At 48.9% G+C, this 12,231-nt stretch overlaps 1 protein-coding gene across 1 annotated transcript in view; it reads right to left on the reverse strand.

Annotated features, from left to right (window-relative positions):
- Positions 1-1,256: 1,256 nt before the first annotated feature.
- LOC140402556 (acidic phospholipase A2 E-like) overlaps positions 1,257-12,231 on the reverse strand; it is a 71,003-nt gene continuing 60,028 nt past the window's right edge. Inside the window, exon 4 of the mRNA XM_072490406.1 lies at positions 1,257-1,641. Coding sequence (XP_072346507.1) covers positions 1,490-1,641 — 152 coding nt within the window. The 3' untranslated portion in view covers positions 1,257-1,489. The remainder of the gene's footprint in view (positions 1,642-12,231) is intronic.

Here is a 12,231-nt window from a genome sequence, read left to right on the forward strand (position 1 = left end):
GGCGCCGCCGACATGGCAGAGCCACACAGCGAGCCCGCACGGAGGAAGGTAGGTCCCAGATCGCGATGGCCCAGCGATCGGTGGCCCCCGATCGCGGGCCTGGCCACCGCTGAGGTCTCCGCCGGAGTCAGATACCCCCGCCCCCCCCACCAAGACCATGGGTCCCCTCTCCCGCGGGGTGGTTCCACATGTAAACCACACCGGCAGGAGTTCGGCCGGTCGACCATTGAGAATCGCCGCGGGGGCCTGTTCCAGTGGCCCCGACCAGCGCTGCGTCGACCGCGCGCGCGGGGGACTGGCGGGTCCGCGGAGAATCGGGCAGCACGGTAGCATGGTGGGTAGCACAATTGCTTCACAGCTCCAGGGTCCCAGGTTCGATTCCCCGCTGGGTCACTGTCTGTGCGGAGTCTGCACATCCTCCCCGTGTCTGCGTGGGTTTCCTCCGGGTGCTCCGGTTTCCTCCCACAGTCCAAAGATGTGCAGGTTAGGTGGATTGGCCATGATAAATTGCCCTTAGTGTCCAAAATTGTTACTAGTGGGGTTACTGGGTTATGGGGATAGGGTGGAGGTGTTGACCTTGGGTCGGGTGCTCTTTCCAACAGCCGGTGCAGACTCGATGGGCCGAATGGCCTCCTTCTGCACTGTAAATTCTATGATCCATGATCTATGATCGCCGTCGCTCCGGATTTCCGGTGGGAACAGCTATTCTCTGCCCCCGCGCTGGCCGCCATTCCGCCACGGAGCGTCAAAGAACAAAGAACAAAGAAATGTACAGCACAGGAACAGGCCCTTCGGCCCTCCAAGCCCGTGCCGACCATGCTGCCCGACTAAACTACAATCTTCTACACTCCCTGGGTCCGTATCCCTCTATTCCCATCCTATTCATGTATTTGTCAAGATGCCCCTTAAATGTCCCTATCGTCCCTGCTTCCACCACCTCCTCCGGCAGCGGGTTTCAGGCAAATCGGAGAATCCTGCCCCATATCTCTCCCAATTTTTATTGACACAATGTCGAAATTACCCCACGTGTTGCAGTGTTTGGCTCTATGAATTTGGCAGTTTCAGACTGTGACCCCAGAGAGCAGAGACGTGACGGCTGCTGCTGCTGTTACACCAGCAGGTGGCAGTGTCGCACCACAAAGTACAAAGAGAACAGCAGGATCCCATACTGTCTGTGAAAGGTCAGAATGTCTGTGCAGAAACTAATTGGACACGCCCCCTGTATCAATAATGAATAAACACTCCCACTCCCAGCATTGCATGCTTCAATCAGTGTATTTTATTTCACCAGAATTGTAAAGTACATTTGAAATGAATTAAAGGTAAAACAGCAACAAAAGCGAGATCTGAGAGAGACTCAGTGAGCAATTAGAAATCAGGGAGACGGCGAGAGAGAAATCCCATCAATCACACCCGGAATATTCTATTGGAGAGATTCTTGTCAGTGTGACTCTCGGTCACATCTCCATCGCTTCATTGCGAGCTGGAGCTATGGGACGGTCTTACACAGGCTTTGGTCATAATCCACAAACTTTGGGTTGTATTTATCGTTATTCTCCTTGAGGCACAGGGCACCTGCAATGTCACAGTCACACAACTTCTTAAGACACTCTGCGGAGTCAGACATCACCGAGAAATCATCTGAAAAATAGGAGAGAACAACCAAATATACATTGTGTAAAATATGCACTGTAATGTACACATGGAAACACACACTGGGATATACACACATTAATGGACACACTGATGTGCTGGGTGGGGTTAAGAATGTGAGATTCTGCAATGTTGTAAAATCTTCATTGTTTTTTGGTCCATTTAAAAAACATTTTTTCAATAAATTTAGAGTCCCCAATTATTATTTTGTTCCAATAAAGGGGCAATTTACTGTGGCCAATCCACCAATCCGGCACATCCTTTGGGTTGTGGGGGCGAAACCCACCCAGACACGGGGAGAATGTGCAAACTCCACACGGAAAGTGATCCAGGTTCTTAATGTTGTGGGTGATTCACAATGGTTGGGCCCAATAATGTTCTTGAAGTTTCCTGAACGACGGGGCAGCTAACGTCTCAGAATGTCTCTGATGTGCGAATGGCCGTCCTCAAGTTCTGGATGGTCATTAATTTTTAATCTAATGCTTTGGTGCTGAGGGGGTGGGTGGGGTCTGTTAATAGTTTAATAAACGTGTTAAAGCTATCTCCATGTCTGAACCTTCCTTTGTCAGAGTGCACATCAAGGAAGCAGCTTCTGCTACAACAAGAGCAGAATAAAACATGGTACCAGTGAGTAACTGTTTAAATCCATATAGTTACAACTCAGCAAACAGTGACAGCCAGCAACAACACCCAGGCAAGATGATCGAGATTCCGGTTCCACAGCGCCTCAGGTGCAATCTCAGTGCAAACTGGCGAGCATTCAGGCAAAGGTTTGAGATCTTCCTGGTAGCAGCCGACCTACAAGACGTGGCCGATGCTGAAAAGACAGAGCTTCTGCTCACAATCGCGGTGCAAATGCAGAACAAATCGTTAAAACCTTCAAGTCCACCAGGGGACAAGCAAAGAGAGACTTCCAGGCAGTCCTGGACAAATTCGAACAATACTGCGAGGAAACCACAAACAAACCAACAGAAAACGGTCAGAGAGGCGCCAATACTCACCACGAGGTCCCGGAGCAACGAACGACAATTTGGATCGGCGGCCATCTTGGAAAAGGTACTGCACATGAGCAGTTGAGAGAAATTCGCAAAGTAAAGGAACAGCGATCTGCGCATGCGCAATCGCTTCCTACGCATTACGTCACATGCTTCGTGACATCAGAGGCCCCGGACCACACCCACTTAAAGGAGAAATGTCCCAAAACAAGAAAAAAAATGTTTAAAGCCTCAAAACAAGATTCTTTCACCTGGAACGACAACACAATGCCTGAAATTCGACCAGTAACTGAAAGTAATCTCCGCAGAACCCTGCAGCAAGCAGGTAGCACCGCCCAAAGACATGATACAGTCCTTGAAGACTATGACTCAGACCTTGAACTCTTCTTTGGACATCGCGAGCCCAATGCCAGCTCCGGCACAAAATGGGATGATATGGTCCTAGAAAACTGCGACTCAGATGATGAATTCATCATTGGCGATGGCGACCCCAGTACCAAATCCAAACCGCAACGAGATGTGTTCTACAGTGAAGAATCCGACACAGAAGCGAATGTGTTCTTCGGATTTGAGGATCTTCAGTCCAGCACATATGACATCCCGACTCGTGAGAGCAGGATTATGCTGCGGCCTGACACCAAGAGACAGAGAGCGGTACATAGAACATAGAACATAGAACATAGAAAATACAGCACAGAACAGGCCCTTTGGCCCACGATATTGTGCCGAACCTTTGTCCTAGATTAATTATAGTACATGCCCACAGAGAGCGGCCTGCTGCCACACAGAGAGTGGTCCACGCCCCGCAAAGGGTCCCCGACTCCACACAGAGAGTGGTCCACACACCACAAAGGGTCCCCGACTCCACACAGAGAGTGGTCCACACACCACAAAGGGCCCCAGCCTCCACACAGAGAGTGGTCCACGCACTGCGAAGGGTCCCAGCCTCCACACAGAGAGTGGTCCACGCACCACAAAGGGCCCCAGCCTCCACACAGAGAGTGGTCCACGCACCACAAAGGGTCCCAGCCTCCACACAGAAAGCGATGAAAGACTCCACAACGAGACAACTGTACGTCTCCACACAGAAAGTGTCTCCAGTGACACAAGCCTCCACAGCAAGCTCGTGGACAGCCTCCACGATAGAGGCAACTCAAGACTCCAGAGCGCAGTCCTTGCATGCGCAAGACCATGAGGGTCTAGCAACCTCCTCTGAACAACCAGCAGCAGACGATGCAAGTCTGCTATGCTCAAGTGTACAGCAAGCAGACTCTGACAGTCTACCACACTCCAGTGACCAAGAAGAAGACTCTGACATTCTACCACGCTCCAGTGACCAAGAAGAAGACTCTGACAGTCTACCCAGCTCAAGTGAACGACAAGAACACACTCAGGCTCTACCCACTGTATGTGCGACTTCCCATGCAAGATGTGCAACGTGACAGACCTCAGCTCGAATTTACAGAGGCACTCGACAATCACAGTGAGGCTACTGGTGACTCCGGTGACACCACGTTACGTCAAACCTCATTCGCTCGAGCCTCTCCACAAGCAAATGCATTCCTGACTGTTTTGACTCCGGACGGGGAGCATCAAGAGACCTCAGAAGATGCAAGTGAACCTGAAATGACTCCGGACGGGGAGCATCAAGAAGCCAAAACTGACTCAGGTGAAACAGCCCAGACTCCGGACGGGGAGCATCGAGAAGCCAAAACTGACTCAGGTGAAACAGCCCAGACTCCAGACGGGGAGCATCGACAAACCAAAGCTGATACAAGTAAGCCGGACATGATTCCAGACGGGGAGTGCCGCGAACGCAGTGACGGCACGCTCAACGAGAGCTGTTCCTGTTGTTTTTTTTTTTTAATTTATTTTTTAAGGCGGGAACCGGAAGTTCGACCCGCGGACTTCTGGGAAGCGGCGTGCAGGGGCTGCCGGTAGGTGAGTATTTAGGTTTAAAATAACTTACCTTGCAAGAGCAGCACTTGGAGTTTCGGCGGGAGCGGAGTGCAGGGGCTGCCGGTGGGTGAGTATTTAGGTTTGAAACACTTACCTGGTCCCATTTCTGTTCCTCTTTGCTGTTGTATTATTTATTTATTTTTTTTAAATTTTTAAGGCGGGAACCGGAAGTTCGACCCGCGGACTTCTGGGAAGGTTTCCCCCCCTCCCCTCACCAATAAATTCTGGTGGAGAGGAAACCCGAGACACTACACGTGTAGTGTCTCCCACCCGCCCTCCTCCTCTAACCTAATAATAAAATAGTACAAAGTCTTACAACACCAGGTTAAAATCCAACAGGTTTGTTTCGATGTCACTAGCTTTCGGAGCGCTGCTCCTTCCTCAGGCGAATCCATGAGGAAGGGATTCACCTGAGGAAGGAGCAGCGCTCCGAAAGCTAGTGACATCGAAACAAACCTGTTGGACTTTAACCTGGTGTTGTAAGTCTTCGTACTGTGCTCACCCCAGTCCAACGCCCACATCTCCACATCACATCTAATAATAAAACCCATTGGTGTGAGGTAAGTACCATATTATATTATTATTATTTTATTTTAAAATTTATTTGTTAGCCTGATCTTGGTTGGAAGTTAGAGGGATGGCAGGGAAGGGAGTGCAATGTTCCTCCTGCAGGATGTTTGAGGTGAGGGATGCCGTTAGTGTCCCTGCTGATTTTACCTGCAGGAAGTGCTGCCATCTCCAGCTCCTCCAAGACCGAGTTAGGGAACTGGAGCTGGAGTTGGAAGGACTTCGGATCATTCGGGAGGCAGAGGGGGTCATAGATAGCAGCTTCAGGGTATAAGTTACACCCAAGATTGGAGATAGGTGGGTAACTGTAAGAGGGACTGGGAAGAAACAGTCAGTGCAGGGATCCCCTGCGGTCGTTCCCCTGAGTAACAAGTATACCGCTTTGGATACTTGTGGGGGGGGGGGGGGGGACTTACCAGGGGTAAGCCATGGGGTACGGGCCTCTGGCACGGAGTCTGTCCCTGTTGCTCAGAAGGGAAGGGGGGAGAGGAGCAGAGCATTAGTAATTGGGGACTCTATAGTCAGGGGCACAGATAGGAGATTTTGTGGGAGCGTGAGAGACTCACGTTTGGTATGCTGCCTCCCAGGTGCAAGGGTACGTGCTGTCTCGGATCGTGTTTTCCGGGTCCTTAAGGGGGAGGGGGAGCAGCCCCAAGTCGTGGTCCACATTGGCACTAACGACATAGGTAGGAAAGGGGACAAGGATATCAGGCAGGCTTTCAGGGAGCTAGGATGGAAGCTCAGAACTAGAACAAACAGAGTTGTTATCTCTGGGTTGTTGCCCGTGCCACGTGATAATGAGATGAGGAATAGGGAGAGAGAGCAATTAAACATGTGGCTACAGGGATGGTGCAGGCGGGAGAGATTCAGATTTCTGGATAACTGGGGCTCTTTCTGGGGAAGGTGGGACCTCTACAGACAGGATGGTCTACATCTGAACCTGAGGGGCACAAATATCCTGGGGGGGGAGATTTGTTAGTGCTCTTTGGGGGGGTTTAAACTAATGCAGCAGGGGCATGGGAACCTGGATTGTAGTTTTAGGGTACGGGAGAATGAGAGTATAGAGGTCAGGAGCACAGATTTGACGTCGCAGGAGGGGCCCAGTGTTCAGGTAGGTGGTTTGAAGTGTGTCTACTTCAATGCCAGGAGTATACGAAATAAGGTAGGGGAACTGGCAGCATGGGTTGGTACCTGGGACTTCGATGTTGTGGCCATTTCGGAGACATGGATAGAGCAGGGACAGGAATGGATGTTGCAGGTTCCGGGGTTTAGGTGTTTTAGTAAGCTCAGAGAAGGAGGCAAAAGAGGGGGAGGTGTGGCGCTGCTAGTCAAGAGCAGTATTACGGTGGCGGAGAGGATGCTAGAGGGGGACTCATCTTCCGAGGTAGTATGGGCTGAGGTTAGAAACATGAAAGGTGAGGTCACCCTGTTGGGAGTTTTCTATAGGCCTCCAAATAGTTGTAGGGATGTAGAGGAAAGGATGGCGAGGATGATCCTGGATAAGAGGTAAAGTAACAGGGTAGTTATTATGGGAGACTTTAACTTTCCAAATATTGACTGGAAAAGATATAGTTCGAGTACATTAGATGGGTCGTTTTTTGCACAATGTGTGCAGGCGGGTTTCCTGAAACAATATGTTGACAGGCCAACAAGAGGCAAGGCCACGTTGGATTTGGTTTTGGGTCATGAACCAGGCCAGGTGTTGGATTGGGAGGTAGGAGAGCACTTTGGGGACAGTGACCACAATTCGGTGACGTTTACGTTAGTGATGGAAAGGGATAAGTATACACCGCAGGGCAAGAGTTATAGCTGGGGAAAGGACAATTATGATGCCATTAGACGTGACTTGCGAGGGATAGGTTGGAGAAGTAGGCTGCAAGTGTTGGGCACACTGGATAAGTGGAGCTTGTTCAAGGAACAGCTACTGCGTGTTCTTGATAAGTACGTACCGGTCAGGCAGGGAGGAAGGCGTAGAGCGAGGGAACCGTGGTTTACCAAAGAAGTGGAATCTCTTGTTAAGAGGAAGAAGGAGGCCTATGTGAAGTTGAGGTGTGAAGTTTCAGTTGGGACGATGGATAGTTACAAGGTAGCGAGGAAGGATCTAAAGAGAGAGCTAAGATGAGCAAGGAGGGGACATGAGAAGTATTTGGCAGGTAGGATCAAGGAAAACCCAAAAGTTTTCGAGAGGTATGTCAGGCATAAGCGAATGACTAGGGTAAGAGTAGGGCCAGTCAAGGATAGGGATGGGAAGTTGTGTGTGGAGTCTGAAGAGATAGGCGAGATACTAAATGAATATTTTTTGTCAGTATTCACTCAGGAAAAAGATAATGTTGTGGAGGAGAATGCTGAGACCTAGGCTAATAGAATAGATGGCATTGAGGTACGTAGGGAAGAGGTGTTGGCAATTCTGGACAGGCTGAAAATAGATAAGTCCCCGGGGCCTGATGGGATTTATCCTAGGATTCTCTGGGAGGCCAGGGAAGAGATTGCTGGGCCTTTGGCTTTGATTTTTATGTCATCATTGGCTACAGGAATAGTGCCAGAGGACTGGAGGATAGCAAATGTGGTCCCTTTGTTCAAAAAGGGGAGTAGAGACAACCCCGGCAACTATAGACCGGTGAGCCTCACGTCTGTAGTGGGTAAAGTCTTGGAGGGGATTATAAGAGACAAGATTTATAATCATCTAGATAGGAATAATATGATCAGGGATAGTCAGCATGGCTTTGTGAAGGGTAGGTCATGCCTCACAAACCTTATCGAGTTCTTTGAGAAGGTGACTGAACAGGTAGACGAGGGTAGAGCAGTTGATGTGGTGTATATGGATTTCAGTAAAGCATTTGATAAGGTTCCCCATGGTAGGGTATTGCAGAAAATACGGAGGCTGGGGATTGAGGGTGATTTAGAGATGTGGATCAGAAATTGGCTAGCTGAAAGAAGACAGAGGGTGGTGGTTGATGGGAAATGTTCAGAATGGAGTTCAGTTACAAGTGGCGTACCACAAGAATCTGTTCTGGGGCCGTTGCTGTTTGTCATTTTTATCAATGACCTAGAGGAGGGCGCAGAAGGGTGGGTGAGTAAATTTGCAGACGATACTAAAGTCGGTGGTGTTGTCGATAGTGTGGAAGGAAGTAGCAGGTTACAGAGGGACATAGAAAAGCTGCAGAGCTGGGCTGAGAGGTGGCAAATGGAGTTTAATGTAGAGAAGTGTGAGGTGATTCTCTATGGAAGGAATAACAGGAATGCGGAATATTTGGCTAATGGTAAAGTTCTTGGAAGTGTGGATGAGCAGAGGGATCTAGTTGTCCATGTACATAGATCCCTGACAGTTGCCACCCAGGTTGATAGGGTTGTGAAGAAGGCCTATGGAGTGTTGGCCTTTATTGGTAGAGGGATTGAGTTCCGGAGTCATGAGGTCATGTTGCAGCCGTACAAAAGTCTGGTACGGCCGCATTTGGAGTATTGCGTACAGTTCTGGTCACCGCATTGTAGGAAGGACGTGGAGGCTTTCGAGCGCGTGCAGAGGAGATTTACCAGGATGTTGCCTGGTATGGAAGGAAAATCTTATGAGGAAAGGCTGATGGACTTGAGGTTGTTTTCGTTGGAGAGAAGAAGGTTAAGTGGAGACTTAATAGAGGCATACAAAATGATCAGGGGGTTAGATAGGGTGGACAGTGAGAGCCTTCTCCCGTGGATGGAAATGGCTGGCACGAGGGGACATAGCTTTAAACTGAGGGGTAATAGATATAGGACGGAGGTCAGAGGTAGGTTCTTTACGCAAAGAGTGGTGAGGCCGTGGAATGCCCTACCTGCTACAGTAGTGAACTCGCCAACATTGAGGGCATTTAAAAGTTTATTGGATAAGCATATGGATGATAATGGCATAGTGTAGGTTAGATGGCCTTTGTTTCGGTGCAACGTCGTGGGCCGAAGGGCCTGTACTGCGCTGTATCGTTCTATGTTCTATGAGACAGCTGATGCCACAAAGCACGCTAACACGAGTAACTGTGTGAAGGACTCGTATTACACACAGAGTGTGGTCCTTGAGCGCAGCAAACACGACAAGAAAACCAACCAACACAACAACAACATCAAAGACATCAACAAGAAGCGCACCAGAGGCAACAACGTCGACAACAAGCACGACACAAACAACAATGGCACTACGACTGGTACGACTCTGCCCATGAGGAACACTGTTACTGCTCAGCTCAGTACAATGACAGACCGTGGCAGGACGATGCATCTTACCAGTTCACATTTGCTGCCCTACCAACTGGCAACCTGGCATTCAGGACAGATGCCATCAAGAATTGCCACCACAAGCATCGGAAAAAAAAACAACAGACTCCAAATCAATCAATGAGGTGATTTGAACAATTGGACACCTCCTGATGACCAAACACCAGGACACTGACGGCATTCACAAGGGAATGACAACGTCACCATTGACACTTCTATACCAGACCATAATAATTAATGAACTTTGGACTCAACTTTTATTTTGCATTGTCTTATCCTCAAAGTCATCACAACTATTATTTGGTCTTGTATACTATTGTACAGTCATCACAGTCATCATAACTTGACATAGCATACGTTTTTAAGAAAAAGATAGATACCTTTCTGAAGAATAAAGGGATTCGGGGATATGGTGTACGGGCCGGAAAGTGGAGCTGAGTCCACAAAGATCAGCCATGTTCTCATTGAATGGCGGAGCAGGCTCGAGGGGCCAGATGGCCGACTCCTGCTCCTAGTTCTTATGTTCTTATGTTCTTATCTACCTATTTTGTTAAATTTTGTTTAACACTGTACAGAAAATATGTAACACAAAAAAAGTGGGAATGTGGTGATATACATCACTGTAAGTACACAAAGGGTTAATGTACATACACTACACCTAGCTAGACACTAGAGGGAGCACCAGAGACATGACACACAGACAGTCAACGAATAGGTCAGTAAACTAGGACACGTCCAATGGGCATTCACGATACACATAGAGGTGACACGACCACAGGAGGGCATTACACCAGCCCATATATAAAGACACAGCACACATGATCTTCCTCTTTCCAGTGGAGACTCTCAGTGAGTACAGACACAGGATTGATTGAACATCACTCCCACCACGTGGATTGTAGCAGACTGGTTCGTCAGTCTGAGTAGCTACAGAAGGATGAACAGTAGAGTCGAATCCAAGTAGGAGAATTGTTAATAGTTTAATAAACATGTTAAAGCTATCTCCAAGTCTGAACCTTCCTTTGTCAGAGTGCACATTAAGGAACCAGCTTATGCTACGACAAGAGCAGAACAAAACAGAGTCCAAAGCTGTGGAGAGTCGTTAACGTGGGTGAGGAAGGGGTGGCCTGGAATCATCGGCTTTGGATTCTGTCCTTGGTGTTGTCAGGATTCCCCAATATTGTGAAATTCCCTAATGCTGTCAGTGATGTGGGCTGCGTTCCTTTAATGTATTGGGGGTCCCTAACATTGTGGGGGGGGGGGGTCCCTAACAGGGTGATTTCTATGGGTGACATAATGAGAGTCCCACCACAGCGAGAAGCAGCAAACTATCTCAAACCTCGATATCGCCACAAATGTTCCCCACCTCGAATCTGGGGAATTGTGAAATCTCACTGAGCAATATTTCCAAATTGAAACCAAATTCGTTAAAGAAAATTCACTGCGAGGCAAGTTGTTGTGTTCTGCTTCTTCGTGTAGCTTAAGCTGCTTCCTTGATGTAAACTCTGACAAAGGAAGGTTCAGACTTGGAGAGAGGTTTAACACATTGATTGAACAGTTAACAATTCTCCTACTTGAGTTTGACTGATCTTGCAATATTAACTCAATCTAACTAACCAGTCTGCTCTAATCCATGCGGGGGGTGTGATGCTTCCTGATCTGCCCCTGTCTCTCTGAGTGTCGCCTATGGAAAGAGAAAGAGCATGTGTGCCCTGTCCTTTTATATGGGTAGCCCCCTTGTGGTAGCGTAAACTCTGGGGTGTGCCTTGACTGCCCAATTGGTCGTGTCCTATCTTACTGACCTATTGGTTGAATGTCTGTGTGTCATGATGTCTCTGGTGCTCCCTCTAGTGTTTACCTAGTTGCAGTGTACCTACATTAATCCCTTGTGTATTTACAGTGATGCATATCACCACACAGGTGATGTGTGATCCACAGCAACCACATCTTCAGTAAGTGTCCACAGCTCGACTCAGAGTGAATGAGCTGGACCCGGAGCTTCAGACAGGGCAATGACATCAGGGAGAGAGAATGCTCCCTGGACACTGTGTCACACCCCTTCGCTCAGCTGCTTCATTGGGTCCGTGATCAGGGACAGACGGTATGACTCCACGTGAGGATCCAGGGGGGAGTAATGGAAGACACTCAGCCCTTGCACTTGTCCGAGAGATTGGAGGTTTTTGCAGCCTGTGTGGACGAGAGCGAGGGCTGCAGGGAGGATGAGCAGACTGACCACCGCACCTGGGGACAGGGACACAGACAAGTGGGAGGAAGGTAAAGGGATGGGATTGTAGCAGGGGACAGTGTTGTTAGAGGATAGACAGTGTTCTCAGCATCGAGAGAGTGTGAGACCCGAGGGCCGTGTTGCCAGCCCGGTGCCAGGGTTAATAACTCCTGGGGGAAGAATTCAGTTGTTGTTGTATCGGTGGGTACCAACCACACAGATAGGACTAAGAAAGAGATTCTGATCAGGGAGGATGAGCAGCTCGGGACACAATTAAAAAACAGAACCACAAAGGTAAGAATCTGTGAGCCACAGACAAATTGACATTGGGTAAATAAGATCAGGGAGTTGAGTGCGTGGCTCAGAGATTGGTGTGGGAGCAATGGGTCACCATTCATGGGGCACTGGCATCAGTACTGAGGACAGAGAGAGCTGTCCCGTTGGGGTGGGTTTCACTTGCACGGCGCTGGGAGCTGGGTCCTGGCAAATCACATGACCAGGGCTGTGGAGCAGACTTTAAACAAAATGGTGGGAGGTGGATTAGTAATAAATTTCATAGAATTTCTATAGAATTTACAGTGCAGAAGGAGGCTA

Source organism: Scyliorhinus torazame, chromosome 25, assembly GCF_047496885.1.
Source record: "Scyliorhinus torazame isolate Kashiwa2021f chromosome 25, sScyTor2.1, whole genome shotgun sequence".
Classification (NCBI taxonomy): Eukaryota; Metazoa; Chordata; class Chondrichthyes; order Carcharhiniformes; family Scyliorhinidae; genus Scyliorhinus; species Scyliorhinus torazame.